Source organism: Neophocaena asiaeorientalis, unplaced genomic scaffold (assembly GCF_003031525.2).
Source record: "Neophocaena asiaeorientalis asiaeorientalis breed wild unplaced genomic scaffold, Neophocaena_asiaeorientalis_V1.1 scaffold291, whole genome shotgun sequence".
Taxonomy (NCBI): Eukaryota; Metazoa; Chordata; class Mammalia; order Artiodactyla; family Phocoenidae; genus Neophocaena; species Neophocaena asiaeorientalis.
Window position 1 is genome coordinate 127,647 of NW_020172735.1, and position 18,471 is coordinate 146,117.

The window sequence follows — 18,471 nt, forward strand, 5'->3', positions numbered from 1 at the left end:
TTTTTATGGCCATTGTACTCTTATATCTTAAACCAATGTAGCTACCATTTCTTGTGTTCTTCATCCTTTTTTATAGATCCATGTTTTCATCTAGTATCATTTTCTCTGTAAAGAACTTCCTATAATATTTCTTATAGTATGGCTTTGCTGGTGATGAATTATTTCATCTTTTTTATGTCTGGAAAAGCTTCACTTTAGTTACTGGAAGTTACTTTTTTTTTATTTTTTATTTTTTTTGCGGTACGCGGGCCTCTCACTGTTGTGGCCTCTCCCATTGCGGAGCACAGGCTCCGGATGCGCAGGCTCAGCGGCCATGGCTCACGGGCCCAGCCGCTCCACGGCATGTGGGATCTTCCCGGACCGGGGCACGATCCCGTGTCCCCTGCATCGGCAGGCAGACTCTCAACCACTGCACCACCAGGGAAGACCACTGGAAGTTATTTTTGCTGGGCATAGAATTCTAAATGACATTTCTTTTCTTTCAGTTACTTTAAAGTTGTTGCTCCACTCACTGTATTCTCACTTGCATTGGTTCCCTTTTCCCCTGGTTTTGAGCAGTTTCATTATAATGTGCCTTTGTGTAGTTTTCTTTATGTTTCTTGTGCTTGAGGATTTTTGAGCTTCTTGGATATGTGGGTTAATACTTTTAATCAAATTTAGAAAAAATTTCAGCCATTATTTCTTCAGATCTTTTTTTTCTGTCCTCCCTATTTTTTTTCCGAAGACTTCAAGTAAATGTATATTAGGCTACTTGAAGTTGTCTCCTAGCTTACTGAGGCTCTATTTATTATTTTTTAATAATTATCTGTTCTCTCTGCATTTCAGTTTGGGTTATTACTGTTTACTAAACTTTTCTTTGGCTGTGTCTAATCTGCAATTAACCCATCCAGTATAGTTTTCAGCTCTAGAAGTTCAATTTGGATTTTGTTTTTGGTATCTTCCAAGTCTCTACTTATTTTTTTTAAACAATATAATAACTGTGTTAACATGTTTGTTGACATCTGTGTCAGTTCTGGGTCAGTTTGGGGTTCTTTTTGGGGTTTTTTTTGTTTTTTTTTTTTTTTTGCTGTATACGGGCCTCTCACTGTTGTGGCCTCTCCCGTTGTGGAGCACAGGCTCCAGACGTGCAGGCTCAGCGGCCATGGCTCACGGGCCTAGCCGCTCTGCGGCATGTGGGATCTTCCCGGACCGGGGCACGAACTCGCGTTCCCTGCTTCGGCAGGCAGACTCTAAACCACTGTGCCACCAGAGAAGCCCCTGGGTCAGTTTTGATTGATTTTTGCATTCACTGTAAGTTTTGACTGAATGGCAGACATTGTGAATTTTTACCTTGTTGAGTATTATATGTATTTTTGGATTCCTATAAATATTTTTGAGCTTTGTTCTGGGAAACAGGTTACTTGGAAACAATTTCATTATGTTGAGTCTTGCTTTTAAGATTTGTTAGGCTTCTAAGATTAGTCTGGGGTTAATTAATTCCCCACTACAGAGGCAAGGTCTTTCTGTGTACTCTGCTGTAGGGGTCAGCAAAACTATTGGTAAATCTGACTCTCAGGCTGTATTTGTAAATAAAGTTTTATTGGCACACAGCGATATACACTCACATATTTCTATGGCCGCTTTTATACTACCACAGCAGAGTTGAGTAGTTGCAACAGAGATCATATGGCCCTTAAAACCTAAAATGTTTACTGTCTGCCCCTTTTTAGAAACAATTTGCCAATCCCTGCTTTATCCAGTGGCTCGTGATACATGAGGTTTTCCAGCTTGGCTGTTGTAATTAGACACTATTTCTGGCCCTGCTTGAGCACTGGGCACTCCAATACTTTCAGGTGGTTCTTGTCCCAGTCGTTTCTCAAATGAATGTGCTGATCAGTATTCAGCTGAATACTTGAGCAAGTCCCTGTAACAGTCTCTGGAATTCTATCTCTGTGAAGCTCTCTTCTCTTCAGTAGTCAATCCCATGAACCTTGGTCTCCCTAGACTCTCAACCCTCTGTCTTCCACAGCTCAGAGAGTCTGCCAGGTTCTGCCTGGATTACCCATTCTTGCAGTGTGACTTGGAAGCTCTCTTAAGGTAGTGAGTTGGGGCAGTGATTGCGCTCACTTTGCTTTGTTCCTCTACACTCAAGACATTGGTCTTTTGTTACCTGGTGTTGATTGTCTTGCAGACCATTGTTCTATGTATTTTGTCTGGTTTTCAGTTGTTTCTTATTTAAAGAAATGTGGAAATAATCTATAAAGATTAATGATTTTTAGTAAGCAAGATTTAAGTAAGCATGTAACTTTTTTCTGGAATTTTTTGAGATATAATTGACATACGACTATAGTTAATATTACTGTATTGTATATTTAGTAACTTATTGACATCATAAGTAATTGTACCTTAGATTGTCATTTTTCTGAACTAACCAAGTTAGAAACAGTTACCTGGGTCCGTACCACTAGGAAGATAGTAGCTTTGGAGGGAAAAGCTGAGGTTAGGGCAGTCTCAAAATCTCGTAGTCATACCAGAGTTCTCAGGTAAATTCATGACCTAAACAGAAGGATTTTTGAGGGCTTTGGTGCCCCACACAGGAATTTTTTTGTAAGGTAAAGTGTGTGAACCTATGAGTTACACCCCCTTATAAGTTTTCCTTGATCTTAAAAAAATCTAAATCTAAAGAGAATACCCCAGACTAGCCTTGAGGAGTAGCCTTAAAAGCTCTCCCAGGAGAATCTAGAAGCATCAGAAAACACAACAGGCTAAAATCATTTGTTTCCCATTGAAAAAAATAGAAATGGCTTTCAATATTTTTAAGATGCTGTGTTTAACATTGAAAATGTAAGAATGCTATGAATCTTCTCCAGCTGTTAATAAGTTTCTTGGGGATAAAACAAAGTTACTAGATTTTTACTTTTTATTAGCTATGCTTAGTTATGAACTGTATATTGTCATATATACCAACAAATGTGTATCAGCATATGTACATAACAAAAAAGGAAAATTTTATTGCTTCACAGTTATAGGAAGCAGTGTAAACTGATAGGAAACCCCTGGACCTGGTATTCAATTGACGAGATTGTTATCTTGGGTTCTGCCCCAGTTAGTCCTCAAGTTCCTCTTCTATAGAATGGGAAGGCGGGTTAATGGAATTGAACAGGATATTCCCAAAGCGCTTTACAATTCTAAAAAATTCTGAGTTTTTATTATTTTAATGAGTAGAACTATGGGTCAAATACTCGTTAACAAGTTTACTGCTTGTTATGCATGGAAAGTCTGTTTTTCTCCCACGTGGTAATTAAAACTTTCTACCCTTGAAGTCATGGGTGCTCTGAATTGGTAAAGACTAGAATTTACTATGTGGTTATAAAAGTCCTTTCATTACGGGGTTAAGTAATGGTGAGAAATGTGACCTCTACTGTTTAGTGAAAGATCTTTTTAATATACAGAGGCATTGTTCTTTTTGGTATAATAATGAAAGCATTCATTATATCTAGCTTTTGGTTCTAATCTGTATAGAATCAGTTGTTTGATAATGTAGTATGACCCTGTTGCAATTCATGGGGGGAAGGAGTGGTTGTAGTTGCTGTTAAGATCCTAATTATAGCATTTCTTTTGCACTTTCAAGATGAACTTCATTTTATCAATGCTTGTGAAGAAGGAGTAATTGAATTCTTTCAGGATTTACTGTTGGGTAATCACTGATGACGTACTTCTTTTTAGATTTTTGTGATTAGCTATCAATATAATTTGATCCAGCTGCTTTCTCTTTGCGGTCATATTATTGTTAGTGAGAACTGAAAATGTCTTTTGTGCTTCAGTTAATCATCCAGTTATTTGCTTCTTGAAGGCCATGATTACCTAAGTTTAGAATTACTTGCTAGATTTTAAGATTTTATTTAGTCTTTAAAAATGAAAAGTTTTATATTTGTGAGCATATTTTAACATTTAATTCTTAAAGGGAATATAGTCATTCTACTGTAACTACCTGTAGAAAATAGGACAATTTCTATATTATCTTTGATTATCAGAATTTTGAAATTATATTCTTCCTTAGCCCTGTTTACATACAAATCTTTTCACTGTAGTACGAGGAGAAATGAGGGTCCCTGAAGAAGCTCTAAAGGTAAAAAGTTTTTACTTATTTCTTTTGTAAATCTACCATTTACTAGGGTTGATTTCACTCATGTATATTTCACTTCCATTTTAAAATGTTCTATAGCACGAGAAGTTTACCATTCAGCTTCAGTTGTCCCAAAAATCTTCAGAATCAGAATTATTGAAATCTGCATGTGCCAAAAGCATAGATTCAAAGGTAGCAGATACCGTGGCAGAAGTGCCGCACAAAGCTACAGAAGCACTGAAATCTGAGGAAAAAGCTATAGGTAAGTTAACCTCTTTCCAAATATCATATATATAGTCAGTTATGAAGAAATTGCATGCTTTGTTCTCAAAAGCTTGGCCATATCCTTATAAAAATAATGATAATAATGACAATTTCAGAGTGGGTTTTAATACAGCCAGTGCTTCATTAGAAAGCATTATAAAACATATAATTATATGGCAGTTGTATGTAGGTGCGTTTAATATGTTTAAATATTTGAAGAAAATACATATATTTTGCCTTACAGTATTTTTATTATTTCATGTTCGCTACTTTTTTTTCTGGATTGTAACTGAAATGAATGAAAAGGAAATGTCCAGTAATGCCTACATCATCATAATTATCGTATTTATAGTATTCCAGGAACTGTAAAAAATATTTTATATAGATAATCCCATTCATACAAAAGCAATTTTTAAAACCGCTAGACATTACCAGATTGCTCAAACATAAATCTGTTAGTCCAGTTAACAACTAGTTTAAATTTAATTACTGTGCAATGCACTTAGGTTTTAAAAAAAAGTAAAAAACGGTCACTTATACCAAAATTTAGTTTTATCCTTCATATTTAGATTTATGAGCCATTTCTATATACCAAAGAGCTAATTACACTTTGACAAAAAGCTATTGGGCTATAGCAGTTTACATTACTTAGATAATAGCCAGTGCAGAATTTCATTTATTTCATCATGTTCAATATTGAATGAGATTCACAAATACTAAGTTATTCAACTTAGAGTACTTTTCACCTATCTAGACTATACAGTTGACCCTTGAACAACACTGCTTTGAACTATGCAGGTCCACTTATATGCAGATTTTTTTTCAGTAGTAAACACTACAATACTACAGGATCCACCTTAGTTGAATCTACGAATGTGGAACTGCATATATGGGGAGACTGTGGATTTGGGAGGCTGACTATAAGTTATACTCAACTTTTCAACTGCAGGGAGGGTTGAGGCTCCTAACCCCATGTTGTTCAGGGGTCATCTGTACTTTTTCATTTAATAAATCAACTGGGCAATTCTAGCATTCTGCAAAAGCATTTTTTTTTCTGTTTCATATGCTTTAGACAGATTTTTCCCACCTCTTTCCAGATACTTCTGCTATGCCCCGTGGTACTCCATTATATGGGCAGCCGTCATGGTGGGGGGATGATGAGGTGGATGAACAAAGAGCTTTCAAGTCAAATGGCAAGCCTGAAGAGAAAAATCACGAAACTGGAACATCAGGTAAAAAAATCTCAGACTATGACATTAAGTAGGTATTTTAGGAAGAACTTATCATCGAAGCAAAAATCTGACTACCCTTAAAAGAGATGTCTCCCATTCTTTAATATGTTAGAAATAGTTGATGAATGTTTTAATGACATTGTCATTTTAAATTAAATTTATTTATTATGAATGATTCTCTCATAAAGTATTAATTCTAATATCTTTGTAAATCACTTTTATTTAAAATATTTTTCCTTATTTAACTTATTTATGAGGGTGTTAAAACTTGATATATAGTTAAGTAATATAGTTGGGCATTTTAAAATAATTTTTTAAATGTTTTAATTAGACCAAAATAGTAAATACAAACTAGTTTTGTGTGTTTTCATTAGATTCACAAACATATAATCATATTTTTAAATGAAAAATTTTTATTGTGTTCAAAATGTTGTATGAAGTTTAAAACTTCTTTAAAATCTCAGCGTGCCCAATTTGTTGGGGTATGGTAGCAACAAGATTAGCTGTTCGGCAGCCAGAATGAAGAAATAATTCTGGATCACATTCTCAGATTAATAGTCAAGGAACATAATCTTTTGTTGCTGGAGAAGTTTAGTAATGAACTAAGTGAAAAGCCAGAAAATCAAGATTTCCAGGAAATAAATGGAGCTATCAGTTGTGTGTCACATAAGGACTTGACAAGGACATCAACACTGAAGGATGAACAGCCAGTTTCCGTGATAATAGCAGATAAGGATTAGAACTGGAGGAATTAAATACAGGCACCAGGGAGCAGTGTGGAAAGCCAACTTTGACTATGAGTCAAGGATAGATTCCATCAGAAGTTCTGTCAACTTTCTACCTTTGACCATAATTCTGCAAGGTAAATAAGAGATTTTTCTTAGCTGGAGAATAAGAGCACTGGTTCTTAAATATGCTCTAATTTTACCAGGGTACAAGTCTTAGAAAGCTGGCCTTATCAACTTGATCTTAAAGTGCCCAAAACTGAAAGTTGTGAACTTTGCAAATAAATTCCCATCTCAGTTTCCTTGTTTCTGTGGCCAACACGTTTCTTCATGTTCAAGCTCAGAAACTTAGTATTATTTAGCATACCCTCAAATGCAAATAATAGAAATGCCACCTGAGACTAAACAGGAAGGAAATCTACTGGCTTGAATAAATAACTGAACCTCTTCAGGATTGGTTAATGCAGCATCTCAGTGGTGTCATCAGCTAGCTATTTTCTCTCAGACTCTCTGCCCTTCTATTCACAGTGGCTGCATACTGAGGGAGTTTCCCCTCGTACTCATATGCTGCTTGCCAGTAGCAGTTGGAGTGCATGCTACTTTGATCACATCCAGTGGGAAATAGCAAAGATCGCTTCTAGAAGAACCCCTGGAAACCTTCCCTAAAGTTTTCAACACATTTGTCATCTCATTGGCCTCTCGTGGGTTCAGGAGTAGGTCCCCTGCTTATTTCTGAACCAATCCCTGGCAAGGGTTATGAGATTATCCTTAAGCCAATCGTACCCATCCTGAAGCTGAATATGGGGTTAGTTTTCCCCTAAGGCACATGAGCTGTATCAGGGAAGAGTTAGAGATACCTGGGAATGTTGGAGTTCTTTTAGGAGGGAGGAATGGGAAATGGATTTTGGAAGGCAGTCAAGAATGTCTACTTTATATGAAATCTTTGTGTCTTCCCTTCCTTTCACCTCATCTATTATATTGCCTACTTCTGTTGCCCTTTTTTTCCATTGAATCATAATTGAACTATTTCCAGTTTCAACCCTTCTGCAGTTCATTTTGTATAATAAATCTAAGCTGCCGTTTTTTTCCTTTCTTTAAGAAACTACAGTAGCTTCCTTTTGCTTGCCAAATAGATATTATGTCAAAGCTCTCTCTAATTTTGTCCCACTTTCTTAGCCTTGTATCCCACTACCAATTGTTCAGTGCTCTCTCCCAGTGCACTTCCACATAAATTAGACTAATTCTTGCCTGCTCTTCTCCCACAGACATGTATACACATAAATCAGGTAATATAAAATTCTAAAGGGTATGTCTGTTTATATGTATTGCTAATATGTAACACTTTCCTTCAGTATTTTGTGTGTATGCCTTCTCATCTAAACTATAAGTTCCTTCAGGGATCACATATTATATTATCATTGTGTACTAGAGCCACCTAGGAGAAAAAGAGAGAGGGAGAGAGAGAAGGGGAGGGGGAGAGAGAGAGGAAGGAAGGGAGAGAGGGGAGAGTGAGAAAAAAAAATGTACTAATAATTGGTGGTTAACTTAGAAGAAAACACAGCAGAATTTAACTGTTGCCAAATTCTGAAAATAATTGTGATACTGAGTTTATCTAGCCATTAAAGATCCTTCCACCCTCACACACAAAACAACTTTTGAAATCTGAAATACATATCTTCTAGAATACAATCAATGTAATTACAATAAATGTAAATACAGTAAATGTAAATTTTGTCCTGGAGACAGAACCATGACTTATTAACAACAGCTAACACTTCAGTGGTGCTTGCTTTATCAAGACACTCTTCTTAGTGCCCTGCATATGTTTAATCATTTAATTCTCTCACAGCAATACCTAAAAGTAGTTACTGTTATCATCCCCATTTTATAAATAAGGAAACGGCGGCAAGGTGATGTGAATTTATTCACAAGGTCACCCTGCTAGCAAATAGTGTAGCTGGGATTTGAACCCAGGTACCTGACTCTCGAGTCCATGCTCTTAACCACAAACCGTTAACATTTCAGCAGTCATTACACACACACACACACACACACACAGTCACTCCAAAAGAATATACTTCATAGGGTATAAAGATTAAAACAAGCACTCCAAAAACAAATTGACATAAAAAATTGATCTCTCATACCTAAGTGTAATGAAATGAATTTCAAACTGTGAAGCATCCAGTAGTAATTTCATCCATGTGAATGAAACTAAATTCTTAAATGATTACCAGCTTGTGTCACGTGTCTCATTGAGTATCTTTTCTGCCAGATGACAAAAGCTGTCTCATAATCTTGGGATTATTTTTGAGTTAGAAGGAATTAAGTGAGGTACGTCTTTTGTTAAGTAGCTTGAAGCATTCTGTCAGATTCAGCTGATTAAAAGCTTTAATGAGAGTCTCATTTGCTTTCTTATATTAGTATGAGGATGTTATTGTTTCAGATTTATCATTTGTAGTTTTTTAAAATATAGGGTGAGAGAAACAGTTTACCAATCTGAAATAATTTCTGATGCCAGAAGATATTGTAGAATCAAATTTGAAAATGTATATTGAATGCTATTTCACTTGGTCATTTTGAAATTAAGGTTTTTTTAGTGTTTCAGATTATGAAATATAAATGATTAGTTTATTTGTGCTCTAAGCATGCTTTTTTGGTAAAAGCAAAAAGTGATTTGCTTCTTGGTTACCAATTCTTAGAATGTAAAATCTTAGTATTTATTTTGAAAGGTGAACATTCCAAAAAGGATAATAGAGAATCTACTACCTAGTAACTTTCTGTGTCCCTTTCTGTGGGTCCATGTGTATCCAGAATCTCCTACCAATTTACCTTAAAGCCCAAAGAACCCTAGAAGCAAATATTAGAGCAATCAAGTTCTCCTGAAATTGTGTGAATATTTGAGTCCTATTAAAGGAGAATTTATCCTCATTTTAGTTCAGGTATGCTCTTCTACCTTGTAACTTGGTTTAAACGGTTTAAACATTTTTTAGGTTACAACTAAAAGCCTTTAAGTGTTGCATACAGTTTGAAAAGGTGTGTACAACTGTGAAGAGTAGATTTTTGGCTCTTTTGCACTGATTTTTAATCTAATTAAACTAAATTTGAAAACTTTTGAGTTGTAGTTCCTTTTTGGTAAAAGGAGTTTCCCAGTCTTTGTAATTTGAAGTACTTGAATATACTAGGATGGATATCTTAAGCAGAATTTGCCTTCATAATTATAGTCTTTATCATCTCGAAACAGCTTAATATTTCATTTAATTTAGTACAGAAGAATGAAGGGAACATGCTTTCTGAATTATGTATGTTATAAGGTTCCCTGGAAGGTCACACAATCATAAAATACGTTAAGAATTTAAGGATATTGCTCTTCTGATTTAGATAAACATAATTAATTCTAGCATAATCAGTTATTAAATGCTTTTAAATATCTAGCAGTTGAGATTAATAATAAACTATTGTTATAAATAAAATATTAATATTTTAGTATATAATTTAGTTTACTTTAGTATAAACAAAATAGGTTTTGAATAGAAATACATGTTAAATTCATAAATTTCAGAATATTTCGTCAGTGTACTGAGAGAGGAAAGCTGTTTTATTTTTCTATATTAATTTAGAAGACCCCTAATAATTTTTCTAGTGGGCGTACAATTCCCATACATACTAGGCCCACACTTGATCTGGTTTTATCATCTTCAGAGAAATGAATTCCTCTACATAATGAATTTTCCAGATGACTGAACTTTACTTTTACAACTGAAATTTGTTTTTAAGTTTAACCATTTCCTATATTTCTATTAAATGAATTACCCATGTCATTGCCTTCTTAAGCACAGAAGGCTGAATATAATTTAAATGTTTGCCTTATGACTCAGAAGCATCATTATGAACATCAGTGATTGAACTATGATGCATTACAGTGATGCCTTTGGGAGACTTGAAGTATGTAAGACTGTTTGCGCCATATACTGAATGAATGGTTCTGAACTACTGTGTTTTTGAGCCATGTGTCTGCTCTTGATTGTTTTTTGTCTTATCTTGACCACTTGACTCTTCTTAGTGCAATATGTCTGACCTTAATCCTTGCTTTTACATCCCCTCCAGATTTGCCACATATAATCTGAGTAAACAGTCAAAAAAGGTTCTCAATGAAGGCCTTTCCTGGTAGTAAAGATCACAAATATGATGATATAGGTGTTGTCATATCTGTCTTGGGTTTTTTATTTTAGAGTTAGATTTTTGGTTTTAGTTTCTTGTTTCCCTAATTAGCTATGTTGAAGAGTTGGGGAAGGAAAAGTAAGAGAAACATTTATTTTTGTGCCTACTTTGTGCCAGACTTTTTCTGGATAACTTATCTCACTGAATCTTTACAACAATCTTACGGGTAGATATTATTTTCTCATTTAACAATGAGGAGAATGAGAATTAAGGACTGATAGAGACAGGACTTACCTGATTTCAAATCTTCTCCCTACCTTCCACTAATCATATCATATATGCTGCCTTACCACTCTGTTGTGCTGCTTGACATTGTTAGATAAGCGATTTCTGGTTAAATTAGGTGTTAACTTGTATAAGTCTCAGGGTTTCTAGTCCTTGGAGTAAAGGCAGTTTTGAAGTAGGACTGACTTAGGAAATAATAATCTTAAACATAGTTATGTGCTGTTGTTGATCTCTGCTTTTTAATGTGTTATAATGTGAAAGCATATTAAAAGCATGTCAGTATTAACTGAAGTTTTTTTCACAAGGGAGGAAAATTGGGAACATACTCATTTGAATCGTGAATAACAAGTAAATGATAAATGCTATACCCCTGGGCCAGCTTTTTGTAGTTATTGCTTCATAGTTCAGCTGCATCATTTTATTTGGGTATTCAGGTAGTGGTAGTAGGAAACTACTAACCCTTGTCCTCAGGGTTACTCTGTTACCTGTAAGGATGTGGAGAGCAAAATGAATGAATGAATGAATGAATGACGATAGATAGATAGGATAGGTTTGCTTATTTATTTATTTAACATCTTTATTGGAGTATAATTGCCTTACATTGTGTTAGTTTCTGCTGTATGATGAAGTGAATCAGCTATATGTATACTTATATCCCCATATCCCCTCCCTCTTATGTGTCCCTCCCTCCCCTCTAGGTGGTCACAAAGCACCGAGCTGATCTCCCTGTGCTATGTGGCTGCATCCCACTAGCTATCTGTTTTACATTTGGTAGTGTATATGTGTCCATGCCACTCTCTCACTTCGTCATAGCTTATCGTTCTTTCTCCCCATGTCCTCATGTCCATTCTCTATGTCTACATCTTTATTCCTGTTCTGCCCCTAGGTTCTTCAGAACTTTTTTTTTTTTTAATTCCATATATACATGTTAGCATATGGTATTTGTTTTTCTCTTTCTGACTTACTTCACTCTGTATGACAGATTTCTAGGTCCATCCACCTCACTACAAATAACTCAATTTCGTTTCTTTTTATGGCTGAGTAATATTCCATTCTGTATATGTGCCACATCTTCTTTATCCATTCATCTGTAGATGGACACTTAGTTTGCTCCCATGTCCTGGCTATTGTAAATAGTGCTGTAGTGACCATTGTGGTACATGACTTTTTTTGAATTATGCTTTTCTCATGGTATATGCCCAGTAGTGGGATTGCTGGAACACATGGTACTTCTATTTTTAGTATTTTAAGGAACCTCCATACTGTTCTCCATAGTGGCTGTATCAATTTACATTCCCACCAACAGTGTAAGAGGGTTCCCTTTCCTCCACACCCTTTCCAGCATTTATTGTTTGTAGATTTTTTGATGATGCCCATTTGGAATGGTGTGAGGTGATACCGCATTGTGGTTTTGATTTGCATTTCTCTAATGATTACTGATGCTGAGCATCCTTTCATGTGTTTGTTGGCAATCTGTATATCTTCTTTGGAGAAATGCCTATTTAGGTCTTCTGCCCTTTTTTGGATTGGGTTCTTTGTTTTTTTGATATTGAGCTGTGTGAGCTGCTTGTATATTTTGGAGATAACGCTTTGTCAGTTGCTTCATTTGCAAATATTTTCTCCCATTCTAAGGGTTGTCTTTACATCTTGTTTACGGTTACCTTTGCAGTGCAAAAGCTTTTAAGTTTCGTTAGGTCCCATTTGTGTGTTTTTGTTTTTATTTCCATTTCTCTAGGAGGTGGGTCAAAAAGGATCTTGCTGTGACTTATGTCATAGTGTGTTCTATGTTTTCCTCTAAGAGTTTGATAGTGTCTGGCCTTACATTTAGGTCTTTAATGCATTTTGAGTTTATTTTTGTGTATGTGTTAGGGAGTGTTCTAATTTCATTCTTTCACAGGTAGCTATCTAGTTTTCCCAGCACCACGTATTGAAGAGGCTGTCTTTTCTCCATTGTATATTCTTGCCTCCTTTATGAAAGATAAGGTGACCATATGTGTGTGCTTTATCTCTGGGCTTTCTATCCTGTTCCATTGATCTATATTTCTGTTTTTGTGCCAGTACCATACTGTCTTGATGACTGTAGCTTTGTAGTATAGTCTGAATTAAGGGAGCCTGATTCCTCCAGCTCTGTTTTTCTTTCTCAAGATTGCTTTGGCTCTTCGGGGTCTTTTGTGTTTCCACACAAATTGTGAAATTTTTTATTCTAATTCTGTGAAAAATGCCATTGCTAGTTTGATAGGGATGGCATTGAATCTGTAGATTACTTTGGGTAGTAGAGTCATTTTCACAATTTTGATTTCTCCAGTCCAAGAACATGGTATATCTCTCCATCTGTTTGTGTCATCTTTAATTTCTTTCATCAGTGTCTTATAGTTTTCTGCATACAGGTCTTTTGTTTCCTTAGGTAGGTTTATTCCTAGCTATTTTATTCTTTTTGTTGCATTGGGAGTGTTTCCTTAATTTCTCTTTCAGATTTTTCATCATTAGTGTATAGGAATGCAAGTGATTTCTGTGCCTTAATGTTGTATCCTGCTACTTTACCAAATTCATTGATTAGCTCTAGTAGTTTTCTAGTAGCATCTTTACGATTCTCAGTGTATAGTGTCATCTCATCTGCAAACTGACAGTTTTACTTCCTCTTTTCTGATTTGGATTCCTTTTATTTCTTTTTCTTCTCTAATTGCTGTAGCTAAAATTTCCATAACTATGTTGAATAATAGTGGTGAGAGTGGGCAACCTTGTCTTGTTCCTGATCTTAGAGGAAATGGTTTCAGTTTTTCACCACTGAGAACAATGTTGGCTATGGGTTTGTCATATATGGACTTTATTATGTTGAGGTAAGTTCCCTCTATGCCCACTTTCTTCAGAGTTTTTATCATAAATGTGTGTTGAATTTTGTCGAAAGCTTTTTCCTGCATCTGCTGAGATGATCATATGGTTTTTCTGCTTTAGTTTGTTAATATGGTTTATCACATGATTGATTTGCTTATATTGAAGAATCCTTGCATTTCTGGAATAAACCCCACTTGATCATGGTGTACGATCCTTTTAATGTGCTGTTGGATTATGTTTGCTAGTATTTTGTTGAGGATTTTTGCATCTATGTTCATCAGTGATATTGGCTTGTCATTTTCTTTTTTTGTGACATCTTTGTCTGGTTTTGGTATCTGGGTGACAGTGCCCTCGTAGAATGAGTTTGGGAGTGTTCCTCCCTCTAGTATATCTTGGAAGAGTTTGAGTAGGACAGGGGTTAGCTCTTCTGTAAATGTTTGATAGAATTCACCTGTGAAGCCATCTGGTCCTGGGCTTTTGTTTGTTGGATGATTTTTAATCACAGTTTCAATTTCAGTGTTTGTGATTGGTCTGCTTATATTTTCTATATCTTCCTGGTTCAGTCTCGGCAGGTGGTGCATTTCTAAGAATTTGTCCATTTCTTCCAGGTTGTCCATTTTATTGGCATAGTGTTGCTTGTAGTAATCGCTCATGATCCTTTGTATTTCTGGAGTGTCATTTGTTACTTCTCCTTTTTCATTTCCAATTCTGCTGATTTGAGTCTTCTCCCTTTTTTTCTCGATGCGTCTGTCTAATGGTTTTTCAATTTTGTTTATCTTCTCAAAGAACCAGCTTTTAGTTTTACTGATCTTTGCTATCATTTCCTTCATTTCTTTTTCATTTATTTCTGATCTGATATTTATGATTTCTTTCCTTCTACTAACTTTGGGGTTTTTTTGTTCTTCTTTCTCTGATTGCTTTAGTTGTAAGTTTAGGTTGTTTATTTGAGATGTTTCTTGTTTCGTGAGGTAGGATTGTATCGCTATAAACTTCCTTCTTAGAACTGCCTTTGCTGCATCCCATAGGTTTTCGATCATCATGTTTTCATTATCATTTGTTTTTAGGTATTTTGTGACTTCCTCTCTGATTTGTTCAGTGATCTCTTGGTTGTTTAATAGCATATTGTTTAGCCTCCATGTGTTAGTAGTTTTACAGTTTTTTTTCCTGTAATTGATATCTAGTCTCATAGCACTGTGGTCAGAAAAGATACTTGATATTATTTCCATTTTCTTAAAGTTACCAAGGCTTGATTTGTGACCCAAGATTATGATCTATCATGGAGAATGTTCCATGAGCACTTGAGAAGAAAGTGTATTCTGTTGCTTTTGGATGGAATGTCCTATAAATATCAATTAAATCCATCTTGTTTAATGTATCATTTAAAGCTTGTATTTTCTTATTTGTTTTCATTTTGGTTGATCTGTCCATTGGTGAAAGTGGGGTGTTACAGTTCCCTACTAAGATTGTGTTACTGTCGATTTCCCCTTTTATGGCTGTTAGCAATTGCCTGTGTATTGAGGTGCTCCTATGTTGGGTGCATAAATATTTACAATTGTTATATCTTCCTCTTGGATTGATCCCTTGATCATTATGTAGTGTCTTCTTTGTCTCTTGTAATAGTCTTTATTTTAAAGTCTATTTTGTCTGATATGAGAATTGCTACTGCAGCTTTCTTTTGATTTCCATTTGCATGGAATATCTTTTTCCATCCCCTCTTTCAGTCTGTACGTTTTCCTAGGTCTGAAGTGGGTCTCTTTAGACAGCATATATACGGGTCTTGTTTTTGTATCCATTCATCCAGTTTGTGTCTTTTGGTTGGAGCATTTAATCTATTTATATTTAAGTTAATTGTTGATATGTATGTTCCTATTCCCATTTTCTTAATTGTTTTTGCTTTGTTATTGTAGGTCTTTTCCTTCTCTTGTGTTTCCTGCCTAGAGAAATTCCTTTAACATTTGTTGTAAAGCTGGTTTGGTGGTGCCGAATTCTCTTAGCTTTTGCTTGTCTGTAAAGGTTTTAATTTCTCTGTTGAATCTGAATGAAATCCTTGCTAGGTAGAGTAATCTTGGTTGTAGGTTTTTCCCCTTCATCACTTTAAGTATGTCCTGCTTCTCCCTTCTGGCTTGCAGAGTTTCTGCTGAAACATTGGCTGTTAAACTTATGGGGATTCTCTTGTATATTATTTGTTGTTTTTCCCTTGCTGCTTTCAGTATTTTTTCTATGTATGTAATCTTTGATAGTTTGATTAATATGTGTCTTGGCATGTTTCTCCTTGGATTTCTCCTGTATGGGAGTCTCTGTGCTTCCTGGACTTGATTAACTTTTTCCATTCCCATATTAGGGAAGTTTCCAACTATAATCTCTTCTCAGTTCCTTTCTTTTTCTCTTCTTCTTCTGGGACCCCTATAATTCGAATGTTGGTGTGTTTAATGTTGTCCCAGAGGTCTCTGAGACTGTCCTCAGTTCTTTTCATTCTTTTTTCTTTATTCTGCTCTGCAGTAGTTATATCCACTAATTTATCTTCCAGCTCATTTACCTGTTCTTCTGCCTCAGTTTCTGCTATTGATTCCTTATACAGAATTTTTAATTTCATTTATTGTGTTGTTCATCATTGTTTGTTTGCTCCTTAGGTCTTCTAGGTCCTTATTAAACGTTTCCTGTATTTTCTCCATTTGATTTCCAAGATTTTGGATCATCTTTACTATCATTACTCTGAATCCTTTTTCAGGTAGACTGCCTATTTCCTCTTCACTTGTTAGGTCTGGTGGGTTTTTACCTTGCTCCTTCATCTGCTGCGTATTTCTCTGTCTTCTCATTTTGTTTAACTTACTGTGTTTGGTGTCTCCTTTTCTCAGGCTGTAGGTTCATAGTTCCCATTGTTTTTGGTGTCTGCCCCCAGTGGGTATGGTTGGTTCAGTGGGTTGTGTAGGCTTCCTGGTGCAGGGAAATGGTGCCTGTGTTCTGGTGAGTGAGGCTGGATCTTGTCTTTCTGGTGGGCAGGACTGCGTCCAGTGGTGTGTTTTGGGGTGCCTGTGACCTTATTATGATTTTAGGCAGCCTCTCTGCTAATGGATGGGGATGTGTTCCTGTCTTGCTAGTTGTTTGGCATAGGGTATCCAGCACTGGAGCTTGCTGGTCATCGAATGGAGCTGAGTCTTAGCATTGAGATGGAAATCTCTGGGAGAGCTCTCACCGATTGATATTATGTGGGGCCAGGATGTCTCTGGTGGTCTGATGTCCTGAACTCAGCTCTCCCACCTCAGAGGCTCAGGTCTAACACCCGGCTGAGCGCCAAGACCCTGTCAGCCACACGGCCATCCAGGAAGGATAGAACGGAAGCTGAGAAGTCAGCAGAAGGCAGGTCTAACAGGTTTGATTCTGAATAGAATACAGCTGAAAAGTGCATATTAGGAGATTAATTGTAAAGTAGATTCTCCTAAAGGTACTGAAAATTGCAAGAAATCACTTAACCAAAGTTGAACAAGCATCAGAGCCAGTAGGATATGTTTGTAAACCAGTTGTACTGTATGAAATTGATCAAGTACAGTACATAGTAAATAAATCAATGTTGAAAAAGTAAAAACATTAATGAGTTTATTAATATATGTAAAGTAGTTAATGCATATTACTCTCATGGAAATTTTAAGTGACAGGCCTTCAGAGTAAACACTCAAGTGGATACTTTAAGGAAAAGATAAATGAACTCTGTAATAAAGAAATTTTTCAAACGTGACTTAGGTTATTAAGAATCCTGTATATGCTCTTCCTCCAGAAAGTGTGTAGAATTATTGCTTTCATAGTGCAGAGTGTTTTTGATACACTTTTTTCATTTTCAGTAGTGAGAAAAAGTAGAATTTGCAAAGGATAATTTTTATGTTGAACATTGTTTTTGTTATATATTCTATTTACTGTCTGTGTAATTTGCTTTCACTTTTTTTTTTTTTTTGGAAGTGGATCTTGATGTCTTCTAATACCCTATGCCACACATTTGACTACAGAGATGTTGCTGTCCTATTCTTCTAGAACGTAAAAGCAAACAGCTTTATGACTGTTTCATATTCACCCTATTGCTAAGAAACTGATTATAGCACCTGAAGAATCCCATCCGTATTTGATATTTGAAAAAATGTGTCAAGACCAATACTTCACTTAATTAGAAAATGATTAGAAACAACCTCGTCCCCCCCGTATTGCCTTTCCTTCCTAATAAGTTATCTGCAAATGGTGTTTCTGTCAATCTCTTTTTAAAAGGAATGCTTTTTTGAGCTTTAGGGAAATATTTTTCATTTGAATTCACTCTTTACCATCTTTTTTTTTTTTTTACATCTTTATTGGAGTGTAATTGCTTTACAGTGGTGTGTTAGTTTCTGTTTATAACAAAGTGAGTCAGTTATACATATACATATGTTCCCATATCTCTTCCCTCCCGCGTCTCCCTCCCTCCCACCCTCCCTATCCCACCCCTCTAGGTGGTCGCAAAGCACCGAGCTGGTCTCTCTGTGCCACGCGGCTGCTTCCTACTAGCTATCTACCCCACGCCTGGTAGTGTATATATGTCCATGCCTCTCCCTCGCTCTGTCACAGCTCACCCTTCCCCCTCCCCATATCCTCAAGTCCATTCTCTAGTAGGTCTGTGTCTTTATTCCTGTCTTACCCCTAGGTTCTTCATGACATTTTTTTTTCTTAAATTCCATATATATGTGTTACCATCTTGATAATAGTTCTTTTGTTTCCTGAAAAACAGGGCAGTTTAATCTTTAAATTCTTTTTGCATTTGCAGTATCTGATAACAGATTTAAAGCATTTCAGTTATCATTTTCATTTATGTGCCTTCACATATTTTATATATAAATGCATTTGTTTTTAT

At 35.8% G+C, this 18,471-nt stretch overlaps 1 protein-coding gene across 12 annotated transcripts in view; it reads left to right on the top strand.

Annotated features, from left to right (window-relative positions):
* CEP170 (centrosomal protein 170) overlaps positions 1–18,471 on the top strand; it is a 147,064-nt gene that overhangs the window by 72,132 nt on the left and 56,461 nt on the right. For all 12 annotated transcript variants that reach the window (XM_024740470.1, XM_024740472.1, XM_024740475.1 and 9 more), the window contains 3 exons: positions 4,050–4,108; positions 4,205–4,367; positions 5,467–5,601. In XM_024740470.1, coding sequence (XP_024596238.1) covers positions 4,050–4,108; positions 4,205–4,367; positions 5,467–5,601 — 357 coding nt within the window. The remainder of the gene's footprint in view (positions 1–4,049; positions 4,109–4,204; positions 4,368–5,466; positions 5,602–18,471) is intronic.